Source organism: Euprymna scolopes, chromosome 30 (genome assembly GCF_053919585.1).
Source record: "Euprymna scolopes isolate OS-2025 chromosome 30, ASM5391958v1, whole genome shotgun sequence".
Taxonomy (NCBI): Eukaryota; Metazoa; Mollusca; class Cephalopoda; order Sepiida; family Sepiolidae; genus Euprymna; species Euprymna scolopes.
This window is the reverse complement of record NC_136511.1, coordinates 39,049,973-39,063,546: the sequence shown is the minus strand read 5'-3', so window position 1 is coordinate 39,063,546 and position 13,574 is coordinate 39,049,973. Positions and strand designations below refer to the sequence as shown.

Genomic DNA, 13,574 nt, shown 5'->3' with positions numbered 1-13,574 from the left:
TTCAGTACAGTGAAAGTATACAGATCAATAAATGATGAAATTCTATGCATTAGGTATAAGTTTTTTTTTATATTTATGATTTCTGGAATGTTAACTATACTGCAATTTTACCATTTGTTATACAAAGAATTCTTATTATCTATTACATACCAAATATTCAGATTATAAATAAACAATGTGTTCAATTTTCAGTTTTCTATGTAAATTTAACAATTATGTAATTATGATGAATCATTTTTCTAAAGTTTTGCAAAAATCATTATCTGTTAAGACTATAATTTTCAATATTAAATTAAAATTAAAATATTTTTCAGATTTATTCACCAACATTTAAAATAATTTAACATAGTGTGAGAAAAATTTTTTTTAAATAGGCTTGTCCAAATCAAGTATCGATATGTTAGACAGATTGCTATTTAGGTCTGCGGTGGAAATGATGATCCTGAACCCAGACCGAGCAGTGGAAGTGGCCATGACTTGCCTCATCCCGTCACAAAAAGAAGTATAGAAATCATAATTTATTAGCAAAGATCGGCCTATGAGAAAGAGAATGACTGGCTATTGTAGTCCAATAAGCAAATGTACCTTTATAAAAATAAAAGTGAGCAAACAAATTATCTGCATTCCCATTGGTTAAAAAGAATGACTTTTTTTTTCTTGTTATGAGAACGAAATTCAAAAATAAAAAAATTGAATTTCAAGTAAAACCAATGTAATGTCAAAGTAATGAGCATATCAAAAAATTACAAAAAAAAAAAAAAAGATAAGGTAGAAAATTAATTATTAATGAAAATAGTTTTTAAAGAAAATTAGCAAAACTTGAGTTTTGCTAAATTGAGCTAAGGTTTTCAAAGTTTCCAGAAAATAATTATCTCCCTTGTTACAATTCGACCTCTTCTGTTTTTTTTTTTTTTTTTCTTTTAGCAAAATCCAATATTTCGATTTTCGCTCTAACAACGAAGAAACACCAAAAAAACTAAAACCTGGAGTTGAAGAAATTAAGGAGAATAGAGAGTGATTTTGTTTTTTGGATTGAATCAATTCAAGTTGATTATTAGTTTTATTTAATCCCGTGAAATTGATTGGTTAGTTGGTTGTTTTTGTTTTACGGCATATCAACCCTTTTCAGGTTATTTAATGCCGAATCCAGGTATTTTGAAGAAAATTTTTTTAATAGAATATATTTGTTTTTTTTCAAGTCGGTTTTTATTTAACCTGTAGTTGGGACTCTAACAGGTACTACCACTTGAGGTCAGAATGGACCTGGGAGCAATGGCAATTAAAGGGTGGCTCCACACTCCCCAAAGCCTTCAAGCTGTGGCCTCACCATTGGATATAGTTTAAGGTCATATCCAGGACCCCAGTGAAATTGAGCTTTAATGGTCTCTTTAAAATTAGAGTGTAAATGCTTCCTTCATCAAGTTTCACATTTTTTTTTCTGCGCCAAAATTTAAAAATACGATGAGATCACTTTATATATCAGATAGTTCCATTTATAAAAAAAATCATTTGCCATTTTTCTACTGATATTTTTTGTAAAATCAATGTTCCTTGGCTAATTAAACAATTTTAAATTGTAAATTTACAATGAAGACGTACGTTTATATAAAATCAAAAAACGAAATCAAACTTACCAACATTTTCGCTATCCGACGTTTGAGGCATGAACTTGGCAAGACTCACTCTCATGGCGCTCTGTTAAAATATTCAGAAATAAGAATAAAAAGAAATGTTAAAATATTCAGAAATAAGAATAAAAAGAAATGCCTACTACTTTACCTGTCATCTCTATATTAACAAAATTACAAAACAAATTCACACGTATGCATTTCTAGGTTTTATTGAAAATTGTCAATGTTAGTCGGGTTTTTATACTGTGGAAACTGCAACAGTTTTCTCTTTAACCATGTAAAGAGTTGCTTTCCATTGTCCGTGTATGGGTTTATGATGACATATAAGCTTTTGATTTACCTTCTCTTTGTCTGTATATAAAAGAAGTGATTTATGCGTATTCCCTCTCTTTGTTGTCACCATGTAAATAAATACAGATGGTCTTCTCCGTGTCTGTGTTAAAACTAAAAATGGCTATGTGTTAATTAATTTATCTTTTTGTCAACTGCTGATATGACTTCCAATATAAATTTTATTTGAAACAAACAAGGTATGTTTTTGTTTGTTATTTAATTCATAATTAACTATCAAAGGTTAATAATTAATTAACCAACAGGTTGCAGTAAAAATGGTTAGATCCTTTTACCGCTCCAAGATATGAGGGAGAATGACACCCTTTTCAATGGGATTCCTCCATTTATCCTTGGTTCTCATTTTATAATATTAAACGTGTAACAAGGACACATCAAGTATTTTGAAAATTTTGCAAAATAACTTTATAAGTTTTAAAGTCTAGAAATAACGCTTACTTTGCCCTTTTTATCATCTATTCCAAAACTGATGTCAGTGTCATCCGCCCATGAATCTGATCCAGCATCTTTTCCTTGGCTGCAGTGGCTGGACGCCGTCACAGTTTCATCCCCTGAATCCTCTATGTAAAAAAAAAAGCAGTCATCAGGAAATGGATATTAAATTATAAAACTAGAAAGAAACAATAATGTAGCAAATTATAAAGTTATATTAAGATTGTGTAATTAAATAATTTAAATTTTAGAATAAAAGCAAAAACCAAAAAGATTTATTATTATTATGAGACCGAAACTTACCTGCATCATAGGCTCTTCCAGTACTATATTACGATGTGAGATAACACTCTCAGGGAGCAGTATCGTAATACCATAGAATCAGCAGGAGTACTAGTAGTGTGCAGCAATACAACTACCCTTTACATTATCTTTCATTATCTTAATATAACCACTGGATAGTAAGCTCCACTTATCCTTTATCCTATCCTTATAACCGTTTTGGTTAATATGTATTTCTTCAACCTAATCCATGTTCCGTGTTTTCCTTCCATGGTCTTAATCTTCAGTCCACAAGAATTATTTATCGTTAAAATGACTGTAATTCTTCTTTTGTAAAAAATAAATTTTGTCGGCAAAATATTCTTTAGGTGGCATATGAACACAACCTTCGAAAATTCAAATATTTCAAACTTGCATTAAATTTCATCCACAGTCATTAGACAATAATTAAGCAAGATTCTCTGAATTTCAATTTCTTCTTAAGACTTCTTAAGCTAAAGTCTTAAATTTTAGACATTTTCTAAAATAAAAATCATATAATGTAAGAAAATTGGAATAAGGATTCTACAACAAGATATAGGAACATTATACGTTGATTTTAATCTTCCTAAGAGGACATAAAATTGGCAGAAAAGTGTTTTATTCAGGAATGATATTCTTCTAGTTCTTTGATAATATTTACCATTTTCAGCAAAATTGTTTTGTCTTTATTTACCATATAACCTGCATCCAACATATCGGACAAGTAATATGACCTGTATCCAACATATCGGACAAGTCATATGACCTGCATCCAGCATCGGACATGTCATATGACCTGCATCCAACATTGGACATGTCATATGACCTGCATCCAACATTGGACATGTCATATGATCTGCATCCAGCATCGGACATGTCATATGACCTGCATCCAGCATCGGACATGTCATATGACCTATACCAATATCGGACATATCATATGACCTGTATCCAACATTAGACATGTCATATGACCTGTATCCAACATTAGACATGTCATATGACCTGTATCCAACATTAGACATGTCATATGACCTGTATCCAACATTAGACATATCATATGACCTGTATCCAACATTAGACATGTCATATGATTTGCATCCAACAATATCTGGATGTCACAGAAGAAAATAAATCTTGCTAAATCAGAAACTAATAGAAACATTGAAAAACAATGACACAACTGACCAAGCTCCTCACATTCTGTGCACATGCTGTAATCTAATGAATAGAGAACAAGAAAAGATAAAATCCACGGACATCAATTCACTCTCAGACGTTTTCTTTGCATAACATCCTTCCAAGTTCATCAACTTCATCCATTGTTTCACAGGCAAATACTGACTCATCAGCATACAACATCTCTTCCATACATCATCAAATCACTTACACATGCCTTATAGATATTTCTCTTGATCAACAAATATAACTCTATGCTAGTTAGTAATGACAGAAGCTCCCTGAAGTTCATTCGCTGTTAACTTCTGCAATCAAACAAACACCTGCTCTTCTCTGTGCTCCAATGGTATCACCAAACTCATCAACCATTATTCCACTTTTGTCTTGGTAATATTCACTCTCAGACGTTTACTTTCCATAGTATTCCTCTAAGTTTTACCGTTTCACAGGAAAGTGCAAAATCATCATCATCCAGCATTTCTTTCAGAGATAACTTGTATGAAACTTCATAGATAGAACTTCTAAAGCACAATTAAAAAGCAATCAACTTGCTAAAGAACACTATTTTTTAAAAATTTTCTTATTTTGTTTTGCTGGGAACGGAACATCCTAACAGATGCAAAATATTCACCTATTATCTCAAACATTCCAACCGAGAGATCTGTTTAAGAAACTAACCGTCCCTTGAAGTGCAATTGTTTGTATCTCTCTTACATTTGGTTCATCGGGTATATTTGCCAGATAATTTTTTAGATTCTTGATCATGAGTCCGGTTGCTCCTATAATTACTGGAATCATAGAAATCTTCCTAAGATTCCAGTTTCTTTTCAAGAATTCTAATGTGCTCCTCTGTTAACATTAAAGCTCTCATTAAAAGTAAAAGTTTTGCACATTTCTGAACCACATTCAAAACCTTCTCGTTGGCCCCTAGTTTACACAAAATATGAAAATTATTTTAAAACTATACAGAAAAAGAAATAGAATTTTAGTTTTATTAATAAAATTTAAATTGAAAGTAAACTAAAAAAAGATAATATCTAAGTAACACATAGGCGAGAAACACACACACACACAGAAATGCATGAAGACATCACAGAATGTTACTAACATATAAAAGAGATAGAAAGTAAAAGAGATTTAAAATATTGTTGATTAAGTTAAATGATGTAAGGGAGAGGAGTCATATTTTATAATATTTCTCTCTGAAATTATTGAAGTTATTTAAAATTGCCACTATTATAATGATCTTCCTAACTGGAAAAATGTTTTTTATTTCAAACAAACTGAACCAAAAGCCATTTTGATATATTAAAGAAAATTCTGGAATGAAAAAAGAAAGTGGTTAGGCTGAAGAAATATCAAAGTGCCAAATGCAATGCTATTTGGGTCTAAGTTCCAAAATCAGACAAATAACTTAATATTTTAGATAGTGTTGGGACGATTCCTAAATTTTTTTCTGATTCCGATTTCAGGAAAATGTTGATTAACGGTTTCGATACCAAGTACGATTCTGATTCCGATTCCCGTGGAATTGTTGTTTTGAAATATACCATTATATAATCGTCAATTTTTGTGTAGGGAAAAAATTTGGTACAGCAAAAAAGTGGAAATACAATTAAGGGAATTGCGAAAACGATTTTACTTTTTTCATAAAATTTCTTTCATTGAAGATAAAAGTCAAAATAAATATTTTAACCATGAATTAAACATGCACCATGAAATTAATAACAATCAATTTCAGGAGTTATTTTATATATTAAACAATATAAAGAAAAAGGGCAGATGTACATGAATGCTACCCCTGTAGCGAAATACGCATCAACTCCAATATTGTACGTTGTTCGACTGAGGAAGAAGTTATTATTTTTACAAGGAAAGAATTTTTGCGTGTGTGACCTAGTTTATTTTTTTGTTTTTTTTATTTTGGCTTGAAATTTGCCCAAGATTTTTGTTATAATGGTTTTATCTGTTTTGTTTTTTTTATGTTTTTTTTTTGGGGGGGGGATGGATTTTTTTGCCAGAGTTTATATAATTATGAACAGGAAAATTGGTGAAAGTCAAAATGGAATCCGTGCTATTTTAAAATATTCTTTTCAAGTTTAATTATGTTCACGGGACTTTAAACCATTCATAAAATTTTGTGGATCCGCTTACTGGTGTTTGCATCAACAATATTGAAGCTCAATGGTCTTGTATTAAAAGGAGACTGAAATACATATCGGGATGAGTAGGAGAAATGAAATGGTCTCATGTCGATGAGGCCATGTATAGAGAGGCTTATAACATGAAAAGTGAAAAAATATTAGATAATTTTGAAACATTTTTAGAGCATGCTCATGAAAAATATGGTAATTAAAAAAAAAACAAGTTTTGAACAATTGAAATTTTTATTTGTTATTTTCGAATAAAAAATAATTATTAAAACAAAAACAGTGTTCTCGTCGAGTAGTTTTTATTTTATTCAAGAAAATAAAAGGTACTCATGCACTTATTGAGCCGTGCTGAAATAATGATATTATTTAGAAAGCCATTCTTAACATGGGGACAGGAGGGTTTTGTGTACCTATTCTGTACTTTCACCCAACAATTTAATAAAAACAGGTATCATAAAACTTTAATTAAACTTGAAAGTACTATTTAAAAATAGTATGGATCAATAAGTGCACCAGTATCAAATAACATTTTGCTGTGTTTCGATCTACATCATTTCACGCTAAAGCTTTTTGTTTATCGTCACAAGTACTAATTTTGGCTTTCACCAATTTTCCTTTAAAAAACAATTAGAAACTCTTCAAACATTGGGTGAGGAGGCACTTAAACCATTAAAAACATAACGGTAACATAAGTGCATAAGCACCAAATTTTGTCTTTGTTTTCTTTTGCTTTGCTTTCATTTTGTTTGTTTGTTAAATACGGTAAAAAAAAATAAAAAAATAAAAATAAAAGAATGCAAAAAACAATAATAATAAAAAGGTTATCGTAAAACTTTAATTAAACTTGAAAATAATATTTAAAAATAGCACGGATTCCATTTTGACTTTCACCAATTTTCCTGTTAATAATTACATACACTCGGGCGAAAAAAAAAATATCCATAAAAAAAAAAAAGATAAAATCATAATAACAAAAATCGGTGAAGCTTAGATAAATAGGTCCCACAGACGAGCCTCATTCTGACGTTCGGAAAATTTAGGTTAACAACCGGTGAAGCTACCAAAAAGTAACCCTTTTGAAGATGGGTACAAACAATATTTTTAAAATTAATTTAACAACAAAATGTAAACATAAACAAAATATTTTAGAAAATAATTTCTTAATTTAAAAAAAAAAAATTGATTATAAAGAATTTTTTTAAAAATAATTATTAAAAAATATTGCAAAGCGTTTACATAGCTGGTTCTTTGGGATAATAGGGGCGCCTGAAACCTCCCTTCCAAAACGAAAAAAGCTTTAGTGTTTTTACTATTTTAAAGCGTTTTTTTTTTCCTTTTTTTTTTTTTTTAAAGCTTGAAACACAAGTAATGGCTAGTTAACTTAGAACAACAAGTGCGCATGGCGGAAATTCTTCAGGGTTTAAATGTATTGTAATGCTTTTATGGTGATCGAAAAACGTTTTTCAGCCGCCATATTACTTCCTATTTACTTGCCTCCCCACAAGGGCAGAGTTAGACACACGGTCGGTTTTTAATGTAGAGAAGCATTTATTACTAAAAAAAGAAATGTAAAAGCAAGTTAAGCTGAAAGTAAAAAAAAAAATTGTTTTTTCATTCAAAGAATTAAAGAATGAAAAAAATTCAGAACAGACCAATAAGTCTCCTGTGTGTTATGAGTAAGTTGCTGGAATCCATATTAAATAGAGAAATAGTCAACCACCTCAGCAGAAACAACCTTCTTAGTGACACACAATATGGTTTCCGCTCTGCAAGATCTACCGCAGATGTGCTGGCGGTTATATCTCACAGGATTAGTGAATCTCTTGACAAAGGCTTCCTTTCTAGGGCAATTGCTCTTGACATATCAAAAGCCTTCGACAAGGTATGGCATAAGGGTATACTTCACAAGATTTCCAGCTACGGTATAACTGGAAATGTTTTCTCAATCATTAAATCATTTCTCTCTGATAGGCTCATAAGAGTAGTGGTCGATGGACAAAAATCAGAGGCCTGCAGTATTAATGCTGGAGTCCCTCAGGGGTTAATCCTGGGCCCAACTCTCTTCCTGATCTACATCAATGACCTCCCTAAACACATACTTAAATCATTCGTTGACATCTATGCTGATGACACGACCATCTACGGCAACACGTCAAAGGCTGTAAATGACAAAGTTCTCTCTCCTCTGATCTCGAGCACGTGGTTCAGGGGGGAAAACGTGGCTGGTTACCTTTAATGCATCTAAAACCAAACTCCTATCCTTACATCATCAACGCTCTGATCTCCATCTGGCATCAATTGGGATGGATGGCTCTCGTCTGGGAGAGGCCCCGTGTTTTGACAAGCTTCTGGGTTTGACCTTTACTCCTGATCTGAAATGGAACACGTACATCAAGTCTGTTGCCAGGGTCGCTGGAAAGATGGTGGGATCCTTCTACCGCTCCAGAAGATATCTCACTACTGATGCAATTCTCTATCTATATAGTACAAAATAGACTTTGTGGCTTAGTGGGGGATGCCCTTTTCTCTACCTTGCAACCTCTCTCCCACAGAAGAGACGTTGCAAGCCTGTCCTTATTTTATCGTTATTTCCATGGCAGGTGCTCGTCTGAACTCCAATCTCTGGTTCCCCCTCGCCAATCTTTCATGAAAAACACCCGTCTAGCTGAATCCACTGTGAAAAATTTCCCCCACTCTTTATCTGTGCCTAAATCAAAATGTGGATTCCATGAACAAAGCTTCTTTCTTAGAACTGCGCGCCTGTGGAACTCTGTTCTGTTTACCTGCTTCCCACCTGACTACAACTTGGATGTCTTCAAGTCTAACGTTAACAAATTCCTAATGAACCGCCCCCTTAAGTAAACACTTCATCAAATCTCCACACTAACGTAATGTACTTGCAATAACCCTTATCCCTGAATGGCTTCCGGGCCTTGATAAGTGGTGACCAATGTGTAAAAAAAAAAAAAAAAAAAAAAAATCAAAGAAATTTTGAAACTCATTAAGATAAATAGATTACCTTTAAAGTAGTTAATAAAATTCTTGTACATCAAATAAAATGTTATAAAAAGTTCTATGACGTTTTTATCATAAATTTTTGACAGCAAATAAACAGTTCAACTTAAAAATATAAAAGAATCGTAATGAAAGAATTGTAAATCTAAGGTATTTTTTAACAATGCGATTCCAATTCCCCCCAAAATACACGATTCTTACGATTAATCGTCCCACCACGAATTTTAGATACATACAATGCAATATTTCTTATGCCAGAAAATGGTTTAAACTTACTAACCAGCATTGCTTTCTGCTGGGCACATCAGCGTTGGTGCCGCTAAATGTGTTGGACTCATGCTAGCACGTCTATGCGCAGAAAATCCGCCCATAATAATCTGTGAGGTATTCGAAGAGACTTTGCTGTTTTGTCTTTTAATGTTGGTTGGCATTGCAGATGGACTGTCGGTTGAATCTTTGAGTAAATCTTCATCTTGCTGTTGTCGCAGTTCCCTTTCGAGAAGCCTCATGCATGACTGGTGACCTTTTACTATTGCGTGGTCACTTGCTGTCCAACCTGCAGAGGAAACGAAAAAAAAAAATTCAAAAAAAAATCAGATGTTAATTAGAAAATCTATTATATAAAGGTCAAATGTTTGTATATACAGCTAAAACCTGAAAAATACACAACAAACACTCACAAAGTTTTTACTACTTTTGTTTAATTAATCTATGTATAATCTATATAAATAAAACAGTAGATGTATATGCATGGGTGGGTATGTGTCTGTGTGTAAATATTTAATAAACTCATATCTCCTATATAATATTTTCATTGCAGAAATTCTCCTCTGGACCAAAATACCGTAGGTTTGCAACAACATATGCCACATATAAATTTATTATGTCTAGATTATTAGCCACTATCTTATATAACTTTAGAATTCCATTTTAGATACATTTAATCATTATATTAAAATCCTACATTTCATCCTAGGAGCAACATCATCACAATCACAACATCTTTAGACGAAGTAGCTCCTACTTTTTTTCCTTTAAATTTAAAATCCTCACACCAACCCAGTCATCACTGAGAAGATATATACACATAACTAGACTGTCCTGCCACCCTTCGTAACTGGATCATACACTCATAGATATACAATTATTTTCCCATTTCCTGAATCGAAAATAATAATTTCTCCCTTCTAAAATTCCAGCAATTCACATTGGCTAAAAGTTGAAAAATCGATTATTGTGGAATACTCACCTTTTTACAAAAACGAATGCATCTGACCTTTACAAATATGGTGGCTCTCTCTACACGAAGTAATCATCTTAGAAATATTAAACCTAATACAAAATTATTAACTGCTCATAATCAGAAATTTACGTATCACCACGCACCTACCCCCTACAAACAAACAATCTCTGCAAACAAACAACCCTTTAAACAAAAAACATAACATTTACGGATAGCTAGTATTGTTTTTTTTATGAATCTCATCATTGAAACAAACATAGTTGGTTTTTTTTCTTTTCTTTTGTTTTATGATGGGGTGTTTCCTTTTTTGTTCTTTTTCTTATTAATATTTGATTGTCTATTGAAGATAACATAATTATTGTAAAAGAATTTTTTTAAAACTTAAATTATTGTTAAATAATTTATTTATTGTTTGTTGATGATAGTTGTAAGCTGTGGCAACTTTTTTCTACATTTTTTTATGACTTAATAAGGGATTAAATGCGACGATAGGAAATTATATTTTTTTTTCAAACAAAACTTTAATAAAACAAAGATGAAATTATGAAAAAATGGCTGTGGTGGCTTTTTTTTTTACTAAACAAGCTTATAATATTAATAACACTAACACCTAGTTTTTAACATCTAATATATAAAAGGCAAAATGTGTACGTCCACGAAAGGTTTTTTGCATCGGGTTCTCGCGTCAGTTAGATTCCAGAAGATTTAATATCTAAGATTTGCAAACGAACATCGTCTTTATCATTTTTTTTATTGAATTTAAAAAAATTCCCTCGTTTCGAGTGTTTTTTTGTCCTTTTCATATAAATAAAGTGAAACTAAGCGAACGCAACCATTAACTCCCGGCCATTACCCAGGTAGTATCTGTTCTGTAACTGGTCATTGGTCAATGTAGGGAAAACCCTTCATACTGTGACAATATCTGGATACTGCTAGAGCCCCCCCCCTTCTTTGGAGGAGCTGCTTTTCCCCCACATTAAAAACAACTTTCATGGGAGTTTTAAGAGCCATTTCCGCAAGTCATCTTTTTGATTGAACGCTTTACACTTCCGATCACATTATGGAGTAGCGGTAAGATGTCAGGTTTTCTTTCACTTTCTTTTTCGCCTTCGCATCACGGGTTCAAGCCTGCCTGCCTATCACCACTTTCTTTTTTTGTACTCAACACATACCTCCAAACATCCGGGCAACGCCGGGCATCCCCGCTAGTAAATAATAAACAGCAGTTTTTGTTTAATAAAAATTACAATACCCTTACAACTGTTGTGGCATTTTTTGTTAAAAACCAGATGTTGGGGTTATTAATATTATAAGTTTTTTTTTTTTTTTGTTTTTTTACATAGGCATCATCACTTATCCAGGCCAAGAGGCCACTCGAGGATAAGGGTTAAAGAGTGTTACAGTAAAAAAAAGTCGCCACAGCTTTAAAAGTTTCATCCTTGTTTATTAAAGAGTTTCATTCTTGGTATTTTTTTAAAGATTAAAGACTTAAAAACCTTGCCATAAAATTTACTTTTTAATTAACAAAAAAAAAAAAAAAAGTTGCCGAACTTCTTTTTTAAATATTTTCATCAGATGAAAATATTGCGGGTTCATTGGTTTTCTCTCAATAGTCGCACAAATTAATATTATCAATTTTGTTACATTGAAAAAAAAATCGTTGCAGCTTTCTTTTTTTAATGTTTTGATTTTAAAAAAATATTGTGTCCGAAATTATGAGATGAAAAAAATGAACGAATCTCTTAGTTGTCTCCCTCTGCATAGTGACAAATTGTAAAACAGTGTCTATATATATGTGTGTGTGTGTGTGTGTGTATTTTGAAATTATTATTATTATTATTATTATTATTATTATTATTATTTATTTATTTATCTATTTATTTATTTTTTATTAAAGCGAATAAGCTTGCTTACTGTTTTCTTGTCTAATTATTATTCCCCAGAAGCACTGTTGATCAATAATACTCAGCCAACCTCTATTAATGCAGACAATCTTGTCTTTGCTGCCTTTGAATTGAAACGTTGACTTAAAATAGAAAAAAAAAAACAAAGAATCCAGTTTGGGAATATTCCTCAAATTTAAAACCATGCCAAAAATCAGTTCACAAAATGATCATTAGATCCCATTCAACAAAGAATAAAAAGTAATCGATTTTAGTATAAAAATTTCATCAGAAAAAAAATCATGAATCAGAGGCATTTAATTTTTCCACTATTTCTATTCATCAACAATAATAAACATTTTCGTCTATTTCATCTCGTTTTCAGCATATATATATGTGTGTGTGTGTGTGTGTGTACAAACTTTTTTTTTAAATGCTTTCATCAAATGAAAATATTGTTGGTTCGTTGGTTTTAGCAAATTAAATTATATGAAAACAGAAACGATTCTCTTGCAAATTGTAAAACCGTGCCAAAAAAAGTTTAGAAAGGCAGCTCACAGTACAAACTGGTATTGAAAGATTGAAAATTTAAATATTAAAAAAAACAAAATCATTGAATGTCTTAATGTAACATGGCCGTTACACTTTACTTCAGCAATTTGGAAATAAATAAACAAAATCTGGATCAGCATTTTTTTCTTTTTTACAAAACGTTTTTATTCTCGTTACATTCGACAACACTTAAAAAAAGAATCTCTCGCTGCCAAATGTTTATTTTCCCAGGCACTCATTTCTCTTTCCTCTGATCACATGTCGGTTACCACTGGCCCATTTTTGTCCTTGCTATTTACACGTCCATTTCTATTTGACGTTGACTTTATTTCTCTGACCTTATACCGGCCGTATGCCAGCCATTTCTTGTCTGTGTCTTTACACATCCGTTCTTCTCAACGTCGACTTTGTTTCTCTCGCAAGCACGTGTTGTATTTTTTCTTTTTCTTTCCTTCCTCTTCTCACGCACACTTCCTAATTTGCATATGCATGTTTTTCTGCTGCTGCTGCTAATCTCTTCACAAGCCATCCATCCTTCGCTGCTGCTGATATATTCCACACGCTCATCTGCACCATGTTACATTAAGATTATTTAAATACTCATTTTTTATTATGTCATTTGCACATTCAGAATTTTATCTCTTGTTAAAAGGCGGTTACTGAGTATCTGAGTAAAACAAAAAATATTTCATCCTGTTTAAAAAAAAGATATCAAAACAATGTTTCTTTTCAATCATTTTAAATACTTTTGAAACTATAGAAAAAAATGAGACTTAAATTGAGCAGTAAAATATACTCCTAAAGTATATTCTTAAGGTTTTTAGAATACTCC

The 13,574-nt window shown here is 31.8% G+C and overlaps 1 protein-coding gene across 8 annotated transcripts in view; it reads right to left on the bottom strand.

The window, feature by feature from the left end:
• Positions 1-13,574, bottom strand: part of LOC145254754 (uncharacterized) — a 203,857-nt gene that overhangs the window by 150,893 nt on the left and 39,390 nt on the right. For all 8 annotated transcript variants that reach the window (XM_080113497.1, XM_080113500.1, XM_080113498.1 and 5 more), the window contains exons 6-8: positions 9,345-9,620; positions 2,421-2,542; positions 1,635-1,695 (exon numbers count right to left, since the gene is read on the bottom strand). In XM_080113497.1, coding sequence (XP_079969623.1) covers positions 1,635-1,695; positions 2,421-2,542; positions 9,345-9,620 — 459 coding nt within the window. The remainder of the gene's footprint in view (positions 1-1,634; positions 1,696-2,420; positions 2,543-9,344; positions 9,621-13,574) is intronic.